Below are 25,290 nucleotides of genomic sequence, written 5' to 3'. Positions count from 1 at the left end.
GTATTAGTGCACTTATTGATCCGTACTGAAATAATGACGTTATTATTTAGAAAACCATTCTTAACATGGGAAAGGGATGGTGTTTTTTAACTATTCTGTACTCCAATCTTGCAATTTAATAAAAACATACATCATAAAACTTTAATTAAACTTGAAAATACTATTTAAAAAAAAAAAATAGCGCGAATCAATAAGTGCATTAGCACCGTTTTTATTAATTTAATCTTCCCCCTCATTCTCCGCGCATGCATACGCACAGCTTTGTATATCTTCGATGAAAAAGATGGCATAAAGGAATTCACTCCTTGAATAATAAAAAAGTTACTCCCCTTTACATAAATGGTTTAGAAAAACTGACCAACGAAATTTGCACTAATTTAGGATGAATGATAATCTTTTTCTACATTCGGGGCAATGCCGATCAAAATATGTTTTTTTCTCTTGACGGACAACTGTTTAGTATTTACTTTTTGTGTAATGATATTTTTACCGTGTATGATGTAGGCGTTATGTTTGCGAATTAACAGCCGATTATGACAATTTTTTTTGTTGTTGTTGACCTACGCTACCCTTCAACAAAAGCTAGTGGGTGATATGATGTTATGGCATGTTATTACACCCCACACACACACTGATTGGAACATAGAAAAAGTATAATTAATAGACGTAATAGTATAGAAGGACAAGAATGAAATAGTTTTCGTTTCAGTCTCTACCAGTAATAGATTTAGTGTTAAAGAGCATATTTTCTCTTAATTGTATTTTTGTAATTAAAATAAATGGAAGTTTTGTTTCAAAAATTCAAACTACATAAAATTAACAGATCTTAAGATCTTTGGGGTGTATTAATAAATCAAAGTTGATATGAATTTATTTCGATTATTTAAATTGCACGACTGTTTGTTTTCATTCAAAAGACTAAATACGTCTTAAAAGTCGAAACTATGATATTTTACAAAGATGACGTCTTGAAAACGAATGGTGAATTTTTAAAGTGGCTTTGTAGAAAATGTGTGAAATTTAAATGTAAAATCTTTGCAGTTGTAAGAACTCTGGTATTGTAGAAGAAGTAATATATTTTATTTGAACATTTTCATAATATATGTGAGTGATTGTGTGGATTTTTTTTTCTGCTTAAAAAATAACTTCCGGCTTAAAGCAAAGCCTTGCTTTTGCTCTTGTGAAATGGGAATCTGAACAGATAATATACATCGCTTCTAGTAAAAACAAAACAAAGTTCAACTAATCATATTAATGTTTTTATGCAGTTATAAATAGCGAGAAAACAACTATGAAATGCTGTCCTTCATTGAACAAAAACAAGATGGCCGCCTCTTTACTTCCTTTTCTTTGAAAGGGGAGATAATTTCTGTTATTGTCGGAGCAATATATAAGGCGGTCTGAAAGTCTTCTACTCATACCAAAAGTAACCGTAGATGAATGATCACGAAAAGTCCGTAGAATATCACAGCGACTATGCCGATACCTCAGAGCCACAATTGGGGTTCTCTCGCCCTTTATAACCACATGACAACAAAAGTAAGTTGAAGTAATTACATCTTTTCTATTACTAATTTGTATTTAGGTAAAGGCAAGGTGTTTATGCACTTATGTTACCGTGATATTTTAAAAACCATATTTTAAAGTTCAATTCGAGTTTTATATCTTTTAAAGGTTAAAGTAAAAAATAGTTATAAAACGCCCTTTCGTTCTCATATTAAGAACGTCTTTCTAAATGTTATTTTAACACGGTAACATTAGTGCACAAGTACCAAAAGCAATTGTAATTAACGAAATCACTGATTTTGTACCTGTCTGAAACTAAAACTATATTACTATTAACTGCACTTTATTTCCATTGCTACTAGACATGTGTCTTTCTGTATGTGCTATTGCTTCTATTATACTATTTCCCATGGTTAATTCAGGGAAGGAGTATCTGTTCTGTAATTGCGGTAATATTCTACTAGGCATTATTTCCTCCCTTGGATTCAACCCAGGGACGGAGCGTACATCAAGAAATTGTAAAACTCGTCTGTGGATTCGCTAACATGGCGCTTTCGTTACACATATAGTAAAACTGTGACTGGTGAGGTAGGTGTATCAGAATTTTTGGCCAAGTCGCCATAACAAACATTTGTTTGAATAGACACCTATACGTCTATCAGATTATAACAATATGAAAATGTAATTTAAACCCGTAAATTTTATTTCAATAAAACGAGCAAAGACCAAATTTTAATATCATAAAAGCTTTAATAGAGAAATAAACAATTTTATTTATTTTTTTCCTTGGATTTCCTCACTTAACATTTCACGAAACGTCGAACAAATAACACGAGTTGAATCTTATGATATTTATTTAACTGGCAAAACATCACTTACCTGTTCCACATGACTAAGATATGCTTTCTTTTAATCTTCCTGTATGAGAATTTATTCATATTTATGTATTATAATCCATGTATTTTTTTAAATGGAAGGATTTTTCAACCACATGTCATGGTAAATCGTATCTAGTTTATCGTTCATTAAAGAAACCGGATGTTAAGATTCTCACTTTGTTATTTACGGAAGACTATAAGTGTAAAAAAGCACTAATTCAGAAACGTTAGTAATGGGATTCATGCTGCCATTTTTTTACGTAATAAAATCAATAGAATTTTACGAGTTAAATATTTTTCAATTTTTAAACTTTAAAAATCTATCAAAATTTTTCTATTGGTTCAATTTTTACAATATTTTTAGGGTCAATGTGAAACTATATGCTCTTTCCAATAAACTAAATATAATTTAGACGAACGTTTTTTTTTTTCAAATTCACCCCCCTATTTTGAAATGTCTATTAAAAATTTTAATTTATGTGCCAAAGTTTTATATATCACAAATTGAAGATAAAAGATCAATAAAGAAAATATTCTAATTTAAAACAAAAAAAAAAGAATATTTTTGGGAAATTTACCTGTAAAGTCCAAAGTGTAAAACCCTTCTTTTTTTTTTTAAACCACGTTGATTTTCTTTTTAATGAAAGCTCATGTTATGCTTACATCATCAAGTAAATACCAGACGCTGACGGCAAATTTTTCTATTTCACTGAATGTTGTTGTTTTTTTTTTTTTTTTTTTTAGATATTAAAAAAAAAATAGTCGATAAAGAAGTATTAAAATATATCAATCAAAAACTCGTATTTCATTAAAAGAATTTTTTAAAAAAATCGATGAAGCGGATTTTTTGTTCTAGTGGAAAAACTTATAAATGAATATGCGTTTCCTTTTTAACTACGGAGGATGAAAAATACTCATTTTGGTTAACACACGCAATAAGACATTATTTATGTCCCTTGGACGAATCCGTATTTCATACATTTCATTTTAGCAGCAGCAGCAGCAGCTCTTTAAAGCTTCGCGCAAAACACATTGCGAAAATGCGATTTTCTAGGACCCTCGCTTACAAAAATCCTTTTATTTAAAAAATACATGGAATTTAAAATATAAATATGGATAAATTCTTAACAATAAAGAATGGAACTATCCGTTTAATAGTATTTTTTTAGGTAAGTGATTTTTTTGCATTCATATATATATATATATATACATATATTTATAAGCAAGTCAAAATATGTTGATTTTCTTTATATTTTTTTAAAGAAAACCGTTTAAAAAACAAATATTGCATAATTTGCTATTAAACCTGTAATTATTTTAAAAATTTCGTCTTTGCTCCTTTAATTGAAAAAAAAAGATAGGGTTTGAATTACATTTTTCAAGTAGTTATAAGCTTCGAAAAATAGTAAGTTGAATTATTAAAGTTTTGATCATTTTTAATGGCCACTTTCTGATACACCTAATGTTTCACATCTGGTAATTATTGGAATTGCTATGATGCGAAAGTACTCTAAAACTACTAATAATTATTTTCGGCCTTGTCCTATTGTTCCAGTGTTTTTTACCCGGTTTTTAAAATAAACTGAACGTGGACACCAGTTTTGTATTTTTGCACTAGTTACTTTCCTTCTTGCAAGAGGTGGCTGTGGAGGTTACCTAACTACCATGAATAACGTACTGTTTACAACAGGTACTTTAATTGGTTAGTTGTCCCCCCCCTAACAAAAGGAGGGTGGACCTGTAAATTCACTCTTGTCCGTTCATCTCTCCGCACTTTTCTTAATAATTACGCGTTGGAATTTTTTGAAATTTTGCACAAGCATTAAATATGATTGTTAATTTTCACCAGAATTTGACGCCCCCTGGGAACTTTTGGGGCTAAATGGGGGGGGGGTAATTGCAAATGCTGAACTGTCATTTTTTTATGCCTCATTCATTCACGCGGGACCATGTACGCTTCATTTGTTTACTGTCAAAGTAAACAGACCTACCCTCTGGGAACAAAGTCCAACAGTTTGGCATTATGAAAAAAAGAACATTGTTTATTCTAATTGGTATCAAACTTAAGACCATTTAGAATAAACATTGTTCGCATTCATTTCATAATAAAGCTAAATTCTTTCATTTTTCATGAAATATTATCCAGTAAATGAAATTGAATATTTCATAAAACGGGACTTGTTGAAATATTACTTGTGGGATTTTTTCTTTTTCTTTTTTTTTTCTTTTTTTTGTAAAAACGTGTTTCAGCTCTAAAAATTGTAAAAATAACAGATTCTTGTACACTTGTTACCGTGCTGAAATAACGTTATTTAGAAAGTCATTCTTAACGTGAAGAGGGTGTTTTGTAAGTATTCTGTACTTTCACCTAACAATTAAAAAAGATATCATAAAACTTGAATTCAACTTGAAAATACTATTTAAAAAATAGCACGGTAACAAAAGTGCATAAGCACCGTAACATGTGTTAAATGGCACTATGACGACTCATTTCACTAGAAACTACATTTCTGGAAACCTTATCCACTTATTGATAATTTTTTCTGTTCTAAAATTTAATGTTTCACTCATTTTTGTTTAGCTCTTTTTATTAAGTCGCTGGCGTATTGTACATTCGAAAAACACTTTTGATACCTTCATTTTCCAAGCGTATAATGACATGCTTCTATAAATCATTAAATTTTAAACATTTTTTTCAAGTACATAAATAAATGTCTGATAGTAACAAGGATATCTACTATTTTCAAAGAAACTTACAGATGAGACAACGAAATGGAGTTTCATTCTATATTAATAAACAACTTTGTCATTCGTTAGTGGCGTTAGTAGAAGTAGTAGGTCGACGTGTTCTTGTGTAAAAATAGAATTAATATATTACCGGCTTGTTGAGAACAGCTCAGTCCACATGTATTATAGCTAGTAGTCGCCGGGACGAAGGAAGCCGATTCAAGGGAAAAGAAAGTGTGTGTGTGTGTGTGTGTGTGTGTGTGTGTGTGTGTGTGTGTGTGCGTGTGCGTGTGTGTGCTTTAGCATGATAAATAATGATGATAGCATGATGTTCGTTTGGGTATCGCACGTGGAAGTAAATGGGAGTTTGAAAGGTCGCCACGTTAGCTTGTAGTACTCACGTTCAGCCTGGAGCCAAAGCCCCAAGCGACGTCTACTGCCCGTCAGGGTCAGAATGAAAGAGGGTTGAAGGTTTCATATTTCGCCTTTTATATACTGTCACGTGATAGAGAACTGGCTTGTGATTGGACAATCCAGGGAGAAAATGGCTTTCAAATCTCAAGTCGTGGGAAGTAGCTCCTGCATGTGATTGTAGCGAGTGTCAGCTGCTGCAAACTCGTCATAGGCGATAGGCGAGTTTTGATATAGTGAAGATTTCGAGCTATTCTAATATTACGTCAAATGACTTTCATGATCGAAATGAAATGTGCTGACATCAGTTTTCTATTTGCAATGGAAGCCTAAATACTGATACAATCCTGTCTTCACTATTCTTCAAACACTCAGTTCTGATTTTAATGTTATTCATTATAGTCGATTGTTAACCTCTTCTAACAAGATTGAAGGTTTGTCATTTTTCTCTTTACAAATTGACTGTTTACATTCAATACTAATAGACACGTTGCAAGCCCGCTTCATCTTTCCTAACAACGTGCATTAGACAGTGCACACAATGTTCTATCCTCTTTCGAATATAAATGAACGAGAATAATCATCTCAAGAAGTGTAAAGTTATAACCAAACGTTTTGATTTAATATCGCTAAGTTTTGTGACGATTAAAATCAATACTAAATGCTACTAAACCTTGTGTCCAGAATCCTAATATTTGGATTCTAGAAATCCAAAATTGCAATTTTTTGTTCCATTAATTCTATATAATTCACCGTCTATCCATTTATGTATCCAATGTCCATTGTTGGCATTAGTTTCCTCAATATCTTTCGTCTAATTTCTTTGTAGAAGCTAGATATTTACAGGAATTGCCACGGGAAGTCTGCCAACACCATGACTGAAATGAACTGGATTCGAACTTGGTACACTAAGGGCGTCAGTCTGTGGTTAACGATTTCGTTATCTGCCACGAGAGACATTGTGATTTATCATTGAATAAACTAAAAGATGTTCGGTCATGAAATGGACAAACAAAAACTTTGGAATTATATTCCATTATAGGATTATAGCTATTTTTCACAACTTTCACATTCTGGTTTTGGTTAAACATTTAAGATAGACAGATTTGCGAGGAGTTGATTAAAGTGTTCGAAAGTATACAACAGTAATTTCATTTATTCTAAGTCTTACGTTTCTTATGTGTGTAGACTTTCACACTTATTGCTTATTATGTAAACTGTCGTGAAATACTTGAAGGCATATAAATGCCATATCTTGTCGATTATGTCTACCATTATTTCCCTCTGAGAGGTTTACATGTCTCACAATCAATCGAAATAAGTTTATAAACACAACAAATCATAACTGCAGAGTTCGATCTCGCCTTTGCTATTTCTTCTGTGATCGGGGGAGGACTTGAAACTAATTTCTCAAATCAATCGATTAGGAAGAATATTGAAATGTTGGCGTTGTCTTTTTGATAGCGACAAAGAGCTGCATCCCGAGCTCCTTTAGCAAGTCATCTGTCGCCCATTATCCGAAATAGCTTGAAGTTAAATGGGCTGATAAACAGCAAAACAAAAACCAAATACGCAAAAGTCCAGCTAGAATTCGTCACTGACAACTTCCAACTCGTCCTCTGCCAAGAGACATTTTATCAGAAAACTGACCCCATTCCATTTGCATACATGTGCAGTGGGAGATGAGATCTCGTGAGATTCCACGAGACTACACCTTATAAATCCATGGCTGCCATCTATAATTTTTTTTTTCTTTTTTCTCAGATCCCATCCGAAGGTAAGTTGTATGACCGCACGGCACACACACATGGGGGCGCTTTCCTCTTTGATTATTACATTCAACTACACACTGTTCAGTTCTCTCCTATACTTCCAACCGACTCTCCACTTCTACCATAACCGAATCTTTTCCTCTTTTTTTTTTTTTTTACATCAACTAAAAATCCTACTCTCCCAATATCTAGCATGTAGAAGAGTGTATATCATTTTCCTGCTAATCTACTTCCATCTGTTCTTTTGGTTTCTAATTCTAAGTTTGAAGTTTTTATATTTCCTCTCTTAGACAGTTTTGATTATCAAAAATTAAAAAAAAAATAGCTTGTTACGGTGAATTAAATCTTATTTTTCTCGTTTTCAGAAGCCAACAATGAACAACACGATAAGTGAAACCACGCTGCCGTCTTGCTCTTTTACCAACAGCCTAGAGCCTACGCCGTCCGAGAACTCTTCGACGTCGCTGTACAATGTCAACAGTAATGAGCCACTACAGAACGCTGTTGAGAAATTCAACGAAACTGGGGACATGATCCACATAGTTAAAGAGGAGTTGCGTTGGCACTTGCTATATAAACGCAGTAAAGAGGGAAAAGAAGATATTAGCACAGAAGAAGATAAACAGGATCACCAGGTCAGTTCACTTAGCATAAGAACATGGCGTTGGCCAAGTGTAAAATCAGAAGTATACTTTCCTCTGCTGTATCTGAATGAAATTAGACTTGCCCGTGACTCGTTGGATGATTACCACTAAATTTTTGTTTTACAGAAAAAAAAAAAAAAAAACTGACGGTTAGACGACTTGTTCGTATAATTAAAAATAAGTCTGTTTACTTTTTGTATAATGAAAACAAATCTTAGTGGTTGAATCAAACTAGGAGATTGATAAATACATAATCAAAAGGGGTAAGTGATTGGCCATGGCTACCGAGAGAGTAGGCCTGTGAACATGACAGCGTGACGTCATTACCAGATCAACGTAAATAAAGGTGACTAAAGTTTCCGGTGTTCAACCACGTGGCCATAAAAAATATTTTTCGCTGCCTTAAAAAGAAAAAAAAAACAATTCTCCATTTGGATAATTATTACAATTATTATAATTGCACATTGGGATAATTTTAATATAATGGTAAGTGAACTTGTGTTCGAACTGTTATTTCTATCGAAGAAAGTCGAATAGTTCATTTTTATTTTTTAAACTGCAAAAAAAGACAATTTTTATGAAAATATTTTTTTAAATCTGTTCTTGAGTATTTCCAAATCTTTTAAAGTAAGAAGCATTTTTCACAATTGTTTTATTTTTATTCTTTAACTAAAACGATCGATGAATTCAATATTTTAGCAGCGAGCGTAATTTATTTCTTTGAAATATATTTAAAACTTAAGTTTGTTTGTTTTATAACATTTTATCTGTAAATAATTTACGTGACTGAAATGGGAAATAGGATATTCTCTATTCTCTTCCGAGACATACGAACACAAATTCATCTTAAAAATTCATTAATCAGTTTCAATTAAAATTTTAACATGGACTAAAAATAAAAGTACATTAAAATTTAGTTAACATATTTTCTTGTATCTTTTAAATAAATGTTGTACGCATCATGCTGAAATAATAACGTTAAGAAAGTCCTTAACAGGAGGAGGGCTTTCTAACTATTCTGAACTTTCACCTAACAATTTAATAGAAAAAAAGATACCATGAAATTTAACTTGAAAACCCTTAAAATATAGCACGGTGCGTACACTGCACAAGTTCCATTATAATAATTATTATTAAAACAATAATAATAAAAAGGTACTTCACGGGGAATGTCGGCCCTGTGTAAACGGGTTTTAATTTAATGGTTGTTCCCTAAAAAGCGCATGCGTAAAAGGTTTTCATTGGTTTATTTAACCACGAAAAGTTTTGAAGGTACTATTTGAGGCAAAAAAAAAATGCCAAAAGCATTATTTGAATATGTATGAAAAAATAAACGTAACAAAAAATAAAAATATTAGTGTGGAAAATAAATAAAATTAAAAATCAAGTATGAATTGAATTTAAAGAAATAAAAAATTCAAAAAATTAATGCTCGATTACAAAAAAGTGAGGTATGCGAAGAAAGTGAAAGAAACCCTCATAGAGCAACCATTAAATTAAAACCCTTTTACGCAGGGTCCACGTTTTCCGTGAAGTGCAAAAAAAAAAAAAAAACTGTAGATGACCTTCAACTAGTGCCATACCAACTAGTTGTGAAGGGCCAAGAAGGATGGAAAGTCCGAGGTGGAAGCAGCCCTCCACTGGAAGTGTGAAGTTCAAATCTGGTACCTTGAGGGAGCATTTTGTCACCCAAACCGCAGGAAACACCAATGGCCGATGCCAACGAGAAATGAAACAAACGGCTGTTGCGTGCAATCATCTACATGAATGGTCAAGAGGTGGAGAACATTGGGAATTTGGGGCGACTTGTTGTCACTCGGTCTCCAGCGAATACCACAGGTTACTGCCAGTGAGCGATTACTGATGGCCTGTGAGACTCCTAGTGAGTGAAATAATGTCCCCTCCCAAATTCACCACCCTAAATGTTTATATTTTCTTATGGTATGATTGCCTTTTAGTAATTATGTGAACTTCATTCCGTATTCATATTCTGCACTGATATGAAAATGAAGACTATTGCGGAGTATAGGATTCCTAATCATGTAACTGATGAAAATACGTTTCCCATTTTGAAAAACATGAACATAGAACAGAAAACCAAAACTTTAAATTTAATTTCTGTATTAAAAGCAATAGTTATTTAAATATTTCAAGATATAATCTTGTGGGTGGGGGGTCCATCTCCCTAAAAAAAAAGGGGGCACTCTGGATAGGAACAAAAATAAAAATTGTCTCGGTCATGAAAGATTTCTCCTCCACCGGCTGAGGACAGAAAAGGTGAATTGTAGCATCAGAACAGAAACTACTATACTGATCTTGTCTCGAAGGCCAAGAGTTGTTTGTTTTGTTTCTTTGTTTGTTCCCTAAATTCATAATTCAGTTTTATCAGTATTAGATTCTATATTGCTTTAAAATTACTTAATTTTACATAGATAATATTTATATTTTATATTAAAGTTCAATTTCATTATTAATCGAATTGCCCCCCCTTTTTTTTAAACGTATTTAAATGCTTTTTTAAAAATGCAGTCATATAGTATCGACAGTAACAATTCGACAAATCTTACCTACATTGCCTGCAGGCATTTTTCAGTTGACAAGTCTTCTATATCTCGGTGGCCGTGGGATTGGCTCTGTTAATTACAGCTTATTAAAAAAACATTTTCAGACATAACTACCTCAACTACTAAAATGAAACAAATCGTCATTTTTTATGTAATATGAACCAGTTATTTATTAGCTGGTTTTGTCGGCTAACTATCGCTTAGCGAATTCACTCCATGAAATATTTGAAACATTAAAAATTTGTAAACTACCCAAATTATGTGAACTTAGTCTGTGTGCGAAACAGTCTCTAACAAATTACTGTCAATATTTGGTCTAAAGACTAAGTTTGATGCAGGGTATTCAGACTTGTGGAACAATTTCGATTTGGTTTTTAGCCGGTAAAAAATGGCTAAGGAGGTCAGAATTGGAATTTGGCAGGCGTGTATCTTCTACACATGTATAAATATATTTAACTAGATTAAAGTTTGCGGGGTTGTATGACTGTACACATAGATTCGAAAAAGTTGTCAAAAAACAAATATATAACAAATAAATGTTATCAAAGGCAAGATAAGTTACTTTTCTACACAACTGGATATATTTTTCGTGTTTTTATTCAACGTAACATGTTTATTCAGCTCGAAAAACAGTGTTTAGCGGTGTATTGGAAAATTCAAGATGGCGCCTCACTCCCTCTTTAACACGGTAAGTTTGGGAAAAGGTGTTATAAATAAAAAACTAGACAAAATACTATTAAAAACCCGCTGAATATATGTCAACCTATGTCACGGTAACATATATTGAGCGAATTTTTAACAGTATTTTATCCAGTTTTTTATTTATAACACCTTTTCCCAAACTTACCGTGTTAAAGAGGAAGTCAGATGCCATCTTGAATTTTCCAATACATCGGTAAACACTGTATGGTTTTCGAGCTGAATAAACATGTTACATTGAATAAAAACACGAAAAATATATCCAGTTTGGTAGAAAAGTAACTTATCTTGCCTTTGATAACATTTATTTGTTATATTTTTTTTTTTTGACAACTTTTTCGAATCTGTGTACAGTAATACAAACCCAAGTTTGCTATTCGTATGGATAGCTCAGATGGCAATGAATAACTATGGAGTGTTGCTTTGGTTTCAATTTTAGCTAGGCACCGCCAAAACTGGGGGGGGGGAGGTAAGTACTTTTTGACGGACCGTCTTTTTAAAAATCTACCAAAAATCAGGTAATTATCCGATCAATACGAAATTTTCAGCGATTATTAAGAGAAGAATGAACTTTACTTATTTTTCATAAACGATATTTTTATATATTTTTTTTGCTTTTTTGCTTACAACACCCCTCCCCTTGTTTTGAGGGGGTACAAATATGCTTAAAATAATCATATGAAACTGAACAAAACATTGTGTTGTTATAAGGGACAGGATTATAGATTTTAAAAAAATTGTTTGCATACCTTATTTTAACGTATGAATATCAGAACTTCGTTTGTGTTTAATTATCCCGCTTTTGAGTTTTGAAGTGTGAAATTCGGTGAATATGTTAAGTAAAATAATTAATTTAAGTTAAGCAAAGCAAAAAAAAACAAACTTTTAATATTTATACGAAAAAAGCCATTTTAAAATCTTTGATAAATAAATTAACAATTTTTTTTTTTTTTAGCGAACCGAATAATGCATGACCATTATTAAACAGGGCATGCTTTGAAGAATCAATACAAAAAAAAAAAAATTCGATAAATGTTGTGCCCTTTGTGTTAAAAATAGCATCATTTTTTTCGATCCCGTTTGAAAACGTTTGCCGCTTTTCGACTACGCGGTAAAATAATTTTTTTTCATTCTGCTTTAAATTGTCCCCCCCCCCATTTTGGTGAGCCTGGCCTCCACACACAAACATTTGTTTTAATACAATTTTGCGTACTTATGCACTTTTGTTACCGTGCTGAAATGTTATTTAGAAAGCCATTCTTAACAATGGGGAGTGTAGTTTGTAATTATTTTTTTTTTTATAAAACTTGAATTTAACTTGTAAATACTATTTTTAAAAATAGCACGGTAACAAAAGTGCATAAGCACCGAATTCTGTTTTGCAATATGGTTTATTTCCTGGACATATTAAGCATAAATGTTCAAATGCTCCTTTACAGGGGAAACTATTTTCAACAAGTAAAATACTAAAGTTTAAGTGAAAGACTTTCCTATACCATTGCGAAGGCAAATTGATTTATTTCCCCTTCTTTTGCATCGCAATTACCAAAATGGTGTAATACTAGCATACCACTAGGCGTTACCCGGTCGTAAACTAGCCTTAAATATATTTTAATTTATGCTGATTTCATGTTATTAGAATCCATCCTCTTATAATATTGTACCCAAGAGTGCCTTCAGCTAAAATTAGGCACCGCCAAAAATGGCCGAAAAATCAAGTTGTTTTTTAAAACGAAATTACATTTATTAAAATCCATTATTTCTGAGTAACTTTTTTTCCAGAAAGATAAAACCCTGAATTTTATCATATAGAAAACAGAATAATGTAAAACTTTTTCTACTATTTTTAATTAAATTTTAAATGTTAAATTTTCCCAAAAAGTTAACAATTGACATTTTTTGTCTTGCACAAAAAACGTACATAAATATTTAAAAAAAAAAAAAGGTTTTTGAAATAATTAATTTATTTATTCGTTGTCTAAAATTTAGGATGATTTTCTATGAGAATATGCAAAAATATTATAAGTACCTGGATTTCAAATAATTCCACTTATTCATATAGGCAATCAGTTACTTCGCGTCGCAGTTACTACTAGATCGACAATGTTTACGTTTGTGTTTAATAAAAAGCAAACTATGAAAGACCAAACAGGCCAAAAAAAACTTATTTTTCAGTGACGAAAATTTCAATGTATTATTAACACCGAGGCTGGCCAGTACCAGATAGGTGATTTGGTCCACCGTAGTCGAAAGGCGGCAAACGTTTTCAAACGGGATCGAAAAAAATGATGCTATTTTTAACACAAAGTGTACAATATTTATCGAATTTTTTTTTGTATCGATTCTTCAAAGCATGCCCTGTTTAATAATGGTCATGCATTATTCGGCTTGCTAAAAAAAATTGATTTATTTATCAAAGATTTTAAAATGGCTTTTTTCGTATAAATATTAATTTTTTTTTGTTTTTTTGCTTAACTTAAATTATTTTACTTAACATATTCACCGAATTTCACACTTCAAAACTCAAAAGCGGGATGATTAAACACAATCGAAGTTCTGATATTCAGACGTCAAAATAAGGTATGTAAACAATTTTTTTTAAATCTATAATCCTGTCCCTTACAACAACACAATACGTTTTGTTCAGTTTCAGATGACTATTTTAAGCATATTTGGAACCCCCTCAAAACAAGGGGGGGTGTAAGCAAAAAAAAAAAAAAATATATATATATAAATATCGTTTATGAAAAATAAGTACACTGTTATAAAGTTCATTCTTCTCTTAATAATCGCTGAAAATTTCTTTGGCGGTGCCTAATTTAAACTATCCTTTCACTAAATTTTCATAGTATACTTGGACAGACACTCTAACTATTTGAAAGACACTCCAACCTTTGATTATGAAATAAAGACGTTGCTGATATATTAACTAACAGGTCTCTCGGCGTTGCCCGGTTGTAAAATATGATTAAATATTTTATTTATCTAAATTTCGTAATTTGGAGCTAATTATCTATTACCCTGTGTAACGCTGTTGCATGCGCCGGGTAGTTACAAATAGCCTTGCTTACAGGTTAAGGGTTAGGTTTGATAGTGGAGGTTTGACACAAGGTTCAAGGGGCCAGATTTTTTCATATTGCGATATTGTAGAAAAGTAATTTCTCAACGAATTACAGTGGATACTTGACGCCATGGGATCTCGCTCGACATGCAAAGATGTCGTGGTAAACGACGTGGCTTGTACTAAGCGACCTCACAGGAAGGTTTGTTATGATAAAATTTCTTTAGAAGGGAAAGAAAGAGGGGTTTATGAGAAGGGGGAGAAACCAAAGGAAGAAATGGTAATCTGGCATTGAGAGAAGGGGGGAAACGACAAATTGATAAAACCTTTACTTGACAGATGAAAGTTCTTGTTTGCTGGCCATAGAAGACGGCAATTTAGCCCTGAGCGGGAGCCCAAAGCTGGATATCTTCCTAAAATAACTAAATGGCAAAAGTTTCTTCGATCCTCCCACCGAGAAGCTGTCTGAACGAATCTAAGCTGGAAAAATCCCCGCAGCTTGAAACCGTTAAAAACCTGACGAATTTAACTTTTCTTTGCACAAAGTGTATCTTAAAATATCTTATGAATAATTATTTTCGTAAATGATTTCAGAATTATTATTGAATTCCTTTGATTTGAAAACGGTTATTTCCAGTGCCAACACCACAACCAGCCCAGACTGCATGAAGATAAACAATATATCAGCCATTCACTAGAGCGTCTGACGACAAACGGCCAACCAACCATTAAAGGCTTATGATCAAGCGTATTTTGTGCGGTCTGAGCGGTAGTACTAGTAACAAGCGTCTGGTAACATTTTGAAGGGTCATCACAAGTGTAGCCACGGAGACTTATGGTTAGCCATGCGTTTAGGGACTGGAGACGGCCTGGTTACACTAATTGGTCCCGTGGACAAACGCTTCGAATCTGGTTGCATCTTAATTTATGCAAATTTCGTAAATTACAGCTAATTATCTATTGCCTTATACCCAGCATGTAATATACCCAGCATATAATATACCCAGCATATAATATACCCAGCATATAATATACCCAGCATATAATATACCCAGCATGTAATATACCCAGCATGTAATATACCCAGCATATAATATACCCAGCATGTAATATACTCAGCATATAATATACCCAGCATATAATATACCCAGCATATAATATACCCAGCATGTAATATACCCAGCATGTAATATACCCAGCATGTAATATACCCAGCATATAATATACCCAGCATATAATATACCCAGCATATAATATACCCAGCATGTAATATACCCAGCATGTAATATACCCAGCATGTAATATACCCAGCATGTAATATACCCAGCATATAATATACCCAGCATATAATATACCCAGCATATAATATACCCAGCATATAATATACCCAGCATATAATATACCCAGCATGTAATATACCCAGCATGTAATATACCCAGCATGTAATATACCCAGCATATAATATACCCAGCATATAATATACCCAGCATGTAATATACCCAGCATGTAATATACCCAGCATATAATATACCCAGCATGTAATATACCCAGCATATAATATACCCAGCATGTAATATACCCAGCATGTAATATACCCAGCATATAATATACCCAGCATATAATATACCCAGCATATAATATACCCAGCATATAATATACCCAGCATGTAATATACCCAGCATGTAATATACCCAGCATATAATATACCCAGCATATAATATACCCAGCATGTAATATACCCAGCATGTAATATACCCAGCATGTAATATACCCAGCATGTAATATACCCAGCATATAATATACCCAGCATATAATATACCCAGCATGTAATATACCCAGCATGTAATATACCCAGCATGTAATATACCCAGCATGTAATATACCCAGCATGTAATATACCCAGCATGTAATATACCCAGCATATAATATACCCAGCATATAATATACCCAGCATGTAATATACCCAGCATGTAATATACCCAGCATATAATATACCCAGCATGTAATATACCCAGCATATAATATACCCAGCATGTAATATACCCAGCATGTAATATACCCAGCATATAATATACCCAGCATATAATATACCCAGCATATAATATACCCAGCATATAATATACCCAGCATATAATATACCCAGCATGTAATATACCCAGCATGTAATATACCCAGCATATAATATACCCAGCATATAATATACCCAGCATGTAATATACTCAGCATATAATATACCCAGCATATAATATACCCAGCATATAATATACCCAGCATATAATATACCCAGCATATAATATACCCAGCATGTAATATACCCAGCATGTAATATACCCAGCATATAATATACCCAGCATGTAATATACCCAGCATATAATATACCCAGCATGTAATATACCCAGCATATAATATACCCAGCATATAATATACCCAGCATGTAATATACCCAGCATGTAATATACCCAGCATGTAATATACCCAGCATATAATATACCCAGCATGTAATATACCCAGCATATAATATACCCAGCATATAATATACCCAGCATGTAATATACCCAGCATATAATATACCCAGCATGTAATATACCCAGCATGTAATATACCCAGCATGTAATATACCCAGCATGTAATATACCCAGCATATAATATACCCAGCATATAATATACCCAGCATATAATATACCCAGCATATAATATACCCAGCATGTAATATACCCAGCATGTAATATACCCAGCATGTAATATACCCAGCATATAATATACCCAGCATATAATATACCCAGCATGTAATATACCCAGCATGTAATATACCCAGCATATAATATACCCAGCATATAATATACCCAGCATATAATATACCCAGCATATAATATACCCAGCATGTAATATACCCAGCATGTAATATACCCAGCATGTAATATACCCAGCATATAATATACCCAGCATATAATATACCCAGCATATAATATACCCAGCATATAATATACCCAGCATGTAATATACCCAGCATGTAATATACCCAGCATGTAATATACCCAGCATGTAATATACCCAGCATGTAATATACCCAGCATATAATATACCCAGCATATAATATACCCAGCATATAATATACCCAGCATATAATATACCCAGCATATAATATACCCAGCATATAATAGTGATGTAAAGCTAAAAATGATTTAGATGCTATCAGCTACAATCGAAACTAAAGCATTTGGTTTTTCAGCGTTATTCGCTAGCATCTGAGCTGTGTCCACATGCATATCAAAATTTTACAAATCAACCGATTTAAACGTATAAATGTATATTTGCGTATGCGTAAAGTAGACATGAAATCTACTTACGCCTGCCAATTTCCAGTTTTTCTTGACTTTATTAGCTTTTTTTTTTTTTTTTTTTTAAACCAAATCGAATTTGTTTCACATATCCGAATAGTTCATATCAAGATTTAAGTCTGTAAACTAAAATTTGGCAGTAGTTTAGTAGACCGTTCTGCACACGGTCGCTTGCATACAGATTATCCTTATCCTAAAAAAAAAGATCATAGGCGCTAATGGCATAATGCTATCACACATCTCATTGATGCAATAGATTTCAAGTTCTTTTAATTTAATATTTTATTTTTGAAGTGTTGGAAGTTTGTGCTGTTGGTGCTGTTATGAATTTGATTTTAATTTTATCTCCAGCTACGTGAAGACGAAATCGCCAGAATCACACGACGCCGTGAACAAAATAGAATTGCGGCTCAAAGATGTCGAATGAGGAAGAAACACCGAATGAAGAAATTAGAACAGGTAATCCATTGCACTTTCCAATTTGCAATTTTGTCCTCGTGTCTAATTCATAGATGTAATCTAAATAGTTGCTGTTTATTTTTAAATTCCCATGAAAGGAGTGGTGTTTTTTGTTTGTTTAACACGTCAACATGGCTGCATTTCGATAAGCCTTTATAACTATGAACGTACATGTCTGGATCACCTCATTAGTTACGTGCGCAAATTAGATATTTATGCATAGGTGCAACTTGATCTTAATAACTGACAAAAGAATTTTAACACAAATATTTCCTTAGTATCATTTAATGATGGAACTATTCCAATATTTTCCCTAACACAATTACCGATTCTGTTTAAAATTCTCGATTCCGATACAATTAGATTCCAATTCTTTAAATATTTTAATAATTGGATTGTCGTAAGCACCATGTAATACGTGCACATATTTTTTGCAAACGTAAAAATAAACTTGTTGTAGTTTGGTTTGTGGAGTTTAGTTTCATTGGTAGTTTAAAATCAAATATTTATCATTAGTACCATCAATTAAAAACGTTAAAACGAAGTTTTTTAGCATCGATTTTCAGATTCCGATACCCCCTAAAGTTTTGATTCTGATTAATCGTCCCAATATGAGCAGCAATTTTATCTAGAATTTGCGTGTGCCCAGCACACTTCGTGGAATGAAGAGGAACACTGAGCTATATCGGTTGTCTTTTGCTTGTTTGGTTTGGGATTAAATTACGAAATTAGAACAAGCGGCCAAAGCCACCCAGTTACAAATAAAAATCGATCCTTTTTTTTTTTTTTTTCATTATTAAAGGTTGAAGGGGAAAAACTGATACGGTTTGAAAATCTCAATTTTCAGATATTTGTTCCAAATTATTCTTGAAGCTGTTGATTCTGCATTCACTGCCTTCACTCTCGAGTGAGCTTTTTAATACTTCATGCTATGCACTAGGAGTGTCAAAAGTAGCCATTAAAAAAGGAGTGATTAATAGACTCGCTATCTTTCGAAGCTTATAACAATATGAATAATGTAATTTAAACCCTAATTATTTTTTGTTTAAATAAAAGGAGAAAAAAAACTTTAAAATAAAGTTTTATCAAAAAATATACAATATTTTTTAATCGGTTTTCTTTAAAAAAGATTTCACGAAATTCAACGAATTTAACTTTTTTTTTTTTTTTTTTTACAAAGGCATCACCACATTATCAAGGCCCAGAGGCCACTCAAGGATAAGGGTTAAAGAGTGTACAGTAGAAATTGGTCAATATAGTAATCATTAGTAATGAAAATTTGGTAAATTTGATAACTTATATGGAACGGCTCATCAAGAACTTATTTACTTTAGACTTGAACACAACCATATTGTAGTCAGCCGGAAAGCAGGAAAACGGAAGACAATTCCACAGGCGTGCAGTTCTAAGAAAGAAGCTTTGTTCATGGAATCTACGTTTAGGTTTAGGCACAGATAAAGAGTGGGGGAAATTATTGATAGTGTTTACAGCTAGACGAGTGTTTCTTGTGAAAGTTTGGCGAGGGGGGACCATAGATTGAAGCTCAGTTGAACGCTTTCCATGAAAATAACGATACATCAGAGACAAACTCGCAACATCTCTTCTGTGAGATAGAGGTTGCAAGGAGGAGAAAAGGACATCTCCTACGAGGCTACGAAGTCTATTTTGAACTCTATCAAGGCAGGACAAGTCCTTTCTAGCAGCTCCTGCCCAGATGTGGCAACAGTATTCCATCCTTGGACGTACCTGGCTCTTATATAGATAGAGAATAGCATCTGCAGTGAGATATCTACCGGATCGATAGAAAGATCCCACCATTTTTCCAGCGGCCTTGGCAACAGATTTGATATACGTGTTCCATTTAAGATCAGGAGTAATGGTCAAGCCCAGAAGCTTGTCAAAACTTGAGGCCTCCTGAAGACGAGAGCCATTCATTTCAATTGATGACAAATGTGGATTAGAATGTTGATGATGTAAAGAGAGAAGCTTGGTTTTAGATACATTAAAAGTAACCAGCCACTCCTTTCCCCATTGTACTACGTGCTCAAGATCAGAGGAGAGAGAATTGGAGAGAACTTGGTCGTTTACTGTCTTAGATGTGGTACCATAAATGGTAGTGTCGTCAGCATAAATGTCTACAAATGATGTAAGGATATGATTTGGAAGATCATTAATGTAGATCAGGAAAAGAGTTGGGCCCAGGATGGATCCATGAGGGACACCGGCATTAATACTGTGAGCTTCTGATTTTTGCCCCTCAACTACTACTCTTATGAACCTATCAGAAAGAAATGATTTAATAATTGAGAAGACTTTTCCAGCTATACCATAGCTAGCGATCTTATGAAGTAAACCTTTATGCCATACCCTATCAAAGGCTTTAGATATGTCAAGAGCAATTGCCCTAGAAAGATTGCCACCGTCGAGAGATTTGCTAATCCTATGCGATATAACTGTAAGCACATCTGCTGTAGATCTAGCAGAACAGAAACCATATTGAGTGTCACTAAGAAGGTTATTTTTGTTGAGATGGTTGATTACTTCTGTATTTAACACAGATTCTAGCAACTTACTCATGACGCACAGGAGACTTATTGGCCTGTACTGAGAGGGGGATGAGCGATCACCTGAATTCTTAAATACAGGGCATACTGATGAAATTTTCCAGGGAGATGGGAAACTATTCTCCTTAAGACAACGTTTAAACAGTTTTGTAAGTATGGGCGCTAGTTCAGGTTGAAGTTTTTTGAGTACTATAATTGGAATACCATCAGGGCCAGTTGCTTTACTCGAATCAAGGTTTTTGATTAGCTTCGCAACATCACGTACAGATATACGTATATCACATAGCGTGTTTTCTGATACAGGAGGAAATATTGGGGGTAGGCGGTCTAATCTAAATATAATAAATATAAATTCAAAAAAACACTTGCCTATATAAAATACTAATCAATTCATTTATGAAAATTTGTCCATATTTATATTTTATATTCCATATATTTTTTAAATAAAAGAAATTTTTTCAACGATCATTCGAAAAAACCGCCATCAGGTAAGCATTAGCCGGTGTTAGCAAGCCGATGTTTTCTTGCGTTTCTTCCCGTTTTGAAATACGGAGGGATAAAAGGGATATAAAACGTAAAAACACATACGCGTAAACCGTGAAGCCTTATGCGTGAAAAAAATGTCACCGTAATTGAAAATGATATTTTACTTATCAGTTTTTGCCTTAAAAAAAAAAAAACACTCGATGATTTTTCGATTTTTTTTCTTCTCTCAAAGAAATACATGAGTTTTTGATTTATATATTTTATTTCTTTTTTATGGAGTGAATTTTTTTTAAATATTTAAAAAAAAAAATTGAATGAAATAGAAAATTGTCGTAATTGTACGAAATTTTCTGGACAATATAACAAGATTATAAGGTTTCACTTAAAAAGATTGAACGTGGTTTAAAAAAATGGACTTTACAGGTAAATTTGCAAATAACTATTCTTTTTTGTTTTAAATTAGCTTATTTTATTCATTGATCTTTTATCTTCAATTTGTGATATATAAATTTGAGGTGAGAAAATTATTTTAATAGATATTTCGGTGCTAATGCACTTAGTGATCCGCGCTATTTTTTAAAATCGTATTTCCAAATTTAAAGTTTTGATTTTTTTATTCAATTGTAAGGTTAAAATACACAATAGGTACAAAATACCCTCCCCTCCCCATGTTAAGAATGGCTTTTTAAATAATAACGTTATTTCAGCACGGATTAATAAGTGCACTAGTACCGACATTTCAAAATGGGGGGGGATGAATAAAAAAAACGCTTGTCTAGAATATTATATTCGGTTTATTGGAAAGAGCGTAAAATTTCACATTGAACCTGAAAATATCGTAAAAATTGAACCATTAGAAAAATTAAGATTTTTAAAGTTTAAAAATTGAAAAAATTTAACTCGTAAAATTAAATCGATTTCACTACGTAAAAAATGTCTGCATGAACGCGCGTAGGCACTTTGTAAACACTGTTTTTAAAAAAATAAATATTTCTATTTTTTAAACAACTTTAAGTAATAAACTTAATAAACTTGGAAGTATATTCCATAAAGAAAATAAACAACCCACTTTAAAAAGAGAAATTACGAGTTTTTTATATTTTATTCGCAGTTTTGTGTTAGAGGTATAAAAAATTCCCCTAAAATTCTTACACACCTAGCTATGCACCCCAACAAACACTTTTCGTACACATTCAATTTAGCACCTGCTGGCCGATAATTTAATACATTAAAGAAAATGGTCGCAATACGTAAAAAAATTGAATAAATTTTTTTATTTTTATTTTTATACAAGTTAAAAAGTAAATGACATTTACTAAACGTAAACATTTACTTTGTCACATTCCAAATAGCAACTAATCGATTTTCTTAATTTCTATTTGAAAAATTGGATGTTTTAATTATCTAAACGAAAACTGGGTATATTTTAAAACTTGAATCGGTCCTAAGTGAGGAAAATTTTAGCATGTCCTTTTAAGACAAAAAGCCTTAGCGAAGCGTTAGTACAATAGATAAATACAATGAATACGTCTGTTGTGCGAACGAAGTGCTGCAGTAGCAGTGCCAGAAACGGACCTTAAGAATGCGTGAAAAAAATTGAATAACTCGACTCCTATCTTTACAAGCTTATAACTACTTGAAAAATGTAATTTAAACCCTAATTTTTTCTTCAATTAAAGGAACAAAGACCAAATTTTAAAAAAAACCGGCTTAATAGCAAATTATGCGATATTTGTTTTTGTTTTAAATCGGTTTTCTTTAAAAGATTTGAAGAAAATCAACGAAACTGTACTTACTTCGACTATAAAAAATCGATATAAATTCCAAAAAATCACTTGCCTATAAAAAATACTATTCAATGTGTAGTTCCAGTCTTCATTGTTAAGAATTTATGAATATTTATATTTTAAATTCCATTTATTTTTTTAATAAAAGAATTTTTTTTAAACGACTATTTGAAAAAGGCGCCATTACGTAAGGAGTTTTACGTTCTTATCGAAACAACGGAAGTACTGGTTTGTTCTTGTTTAGAACTACGGATGGACAGAATGAAGTAAAAACCACACTTTCGCGTTAGCCGTCTAGCCTTGTGCATGAAGAAATGTTCCCATAGATGAAAAATAGTCAAATTTTACTTAAGTTTTTGCCTTAAAAAAATCGGTCGAGGAATTTTTTCTTTTCTCAAAGAAATACATACATTTTTGATTTAATATATTTTAATTCTACTTTGAGTGATTTTTTTTTAATATCTAAAAAAAGAAAACATTGAATGAAATAGAAAAAATTGTCGCCAGCCTCCAATACTTACTGAACAATATAAGCAGAACATAGGCTTCCAATTAAAAAAAATCAACGTGGTTTTTAAGGTGTTTTACACTTTGGACTTTACAGGTAAATTTCAAAAAAACTTTTTTTTTTAATTTACAATATATTTATTGATGTTTTATCTTCAATTTGTGATATATAAAACTTTGAGTAAATTATTAAAATTTTAATAGATATTTCAAAATGGGAGGGAGAATTAAAAAAAAACTTGGTCTAAAATATTATATTCAGTTTATTGGAAAGAGCATAAAATTTCACATTGACCCTGAAAATATTGTAAAACTTTTAACCAATAGAAAAATTTTGATAGATTTTTAAAGTTTAAAAATTGAAAAAAAAAATAATTGTAAAATTCAATTGATTTCATTACGTAAAAAAATGTCTGCATGAAAGCGCACCGGCACTTTGTAAACACTGTTTTTTTTTTTTGTTTTTTTTTAATAATATTTCTATTATTTTTTAAACAACTTTAATTTATTTTGGAAGTATATTCCATAAAGAAAATAAACAACCCACTTTTAAAAGAGAGATTACGAGTTTTTTTATTTTATTCGCAGTTTCGTGTTAGGGGTGTTAAAAATTCCCAAAAAATTCTGATACAGCGCTGCGGGACTAAAAGCTATGCGCTAGACTTTAGATAAAACGGTCAAAGTGCAAGTTTTATTACGTCTTTATTTATTTTTGCTACTTAAAAAAATGGTTTGTGTTTGATCTATTTAAGATCAACGTGGTCTATTTAAGATCAAACACAAAAGTTTGACAAATGGATAAAATTTGCCGGGAACGCTGTTTTACGGTTGTTTTAAAAATGGAACGGGGAGTTAAATTTCGTTTCGTTTTAAATTCGGTACATTTTTATATACGCCCGACTCCCCGTTCAGTCGATGTGTCATCTTTTGTAGGTTTTCGAGTATGCTGACAAGGTTGGTGTCTGTTCCGAAAGCTGTTAACATGGGAAAGTTGGGGGTGCCTATTCGTTGTAAGCATACCCGAAAACTATTACCTTCGAAATTTCCAATGTGAACGGTGAGTTGGGCTTGTGTGAAAAATTGCCTTTTTTTTTTCGTTTAAAAATTAAATTATTTCGTTTTTGTTAATAAAATTTTATTTTTATATATAAAAGCTTTCGTTTTGTTACATAATTATGGACAAGATCTCATTTCGATTTATTAAACTTTCTTTTAACACATTCATAATGATCCAACCCTGGCCCTATCGAAAATGCAGCAGCAGCAATTAACAGAAAACAAAAAAAAAAGTCAATTATGTAAAATACTTAATTCTGATTGGTTAAAAGCTCGAAGTTTGATTGGTTATTGGAATCCAACTTCAACCAATCAAAAAACAGTCGTCCTGGAACTAGCTGATCAATATTTAAGGTAGACCCCCAAACTTCTACACGTCAGCTTACCAATAGAGAAGAGAAGACCGGAGACAGCATATTGACATCACCAACTTGGCAGACGACAAATCTGTACTAAGTTTAGGATCAACAAAGCCGAGAAACGCATCTGAACAACTGCCTATTCAAACGTAAGTTTAATATTTTCGCGTCAAATAGATGACAAGGCCGCTAAGTTGCCTCCCTTGCATAATTTTCATCGAAAAACAAATTCTTGTTCTTCCAATATTGTTGCCAAAACAAACCGGCACAAAAAATAACGTACGTTGACATGTTTTTATCAAAATATTATTATTTATGCTGAGTTGTCTCCCTTGTATATTTCTTCAATCGCCGGTAAGGATTGAAATGCTGAATAAACAATTAACAGCATGAACAAACTGTTGTTGAACTGAAGAACATTTTATTTTATTTGAGTTTTTTAAAGATTTATTTTAAAAATAAACGATTGAGC

The 25,290-nt window shown here is 32.4% G+C and overlaps 1 protein-coding gene across 4 annotated transcripts in view; it reads left to right on the top strand.

The window, feature by feature from the left end:
* Positions 1-25,290, top strand: part of LOC145260225 (uncharacterized) — a 62,610-nt gene that overhangs the window by 22,856 nt on the left and 14,464 nt on the right. For 2 of the 4 annotated variants that reach the window (XM_080118051.1, XM_080118052.1), the window contains exons 2-3: positions 7,660-7,929; positions 17,952-18,059. In XM_080118051.1, coding sequence (XP_079974177.1) covers positions 7,669-7,929; positions 17,952-18,059 — 369 coding nt within the window. In that variant the 5' untranslated portion in view covers positions 7,660-7,668. Of the gene's footprint in view, positions 1-1,381; positions 1,540-7,659; positions 7,930-17,951; positions 18,060-24,336; positions 24,461-25,290 lie in introns of those variants that run through there. The other 2 variants (XR_013864252.1, XM_080118049.1) reach the window with 2 other exon arrangements.

Source organism: Euprymna scolopes, chromosome 36 (assembly GCF_053919585.1).
Source record: "Euprymna scolopes isolate OS-2025 chromosome 36, ASM5391958v1, whole genome shotgun sequence".
NCBI classification, from domain to species: domain Eukaryota; kingdom Metazoa; phylum Mollusca; class Cephalopoda; order Sepiida; family Sepiolidae; genus Euprymna; species Euprymna scolopes.
The sequence above is the reverse complement of the archived record's forward strand: the minus strand, read 5'-3'. Positions and strand labels throughout refer to the sequence as shown.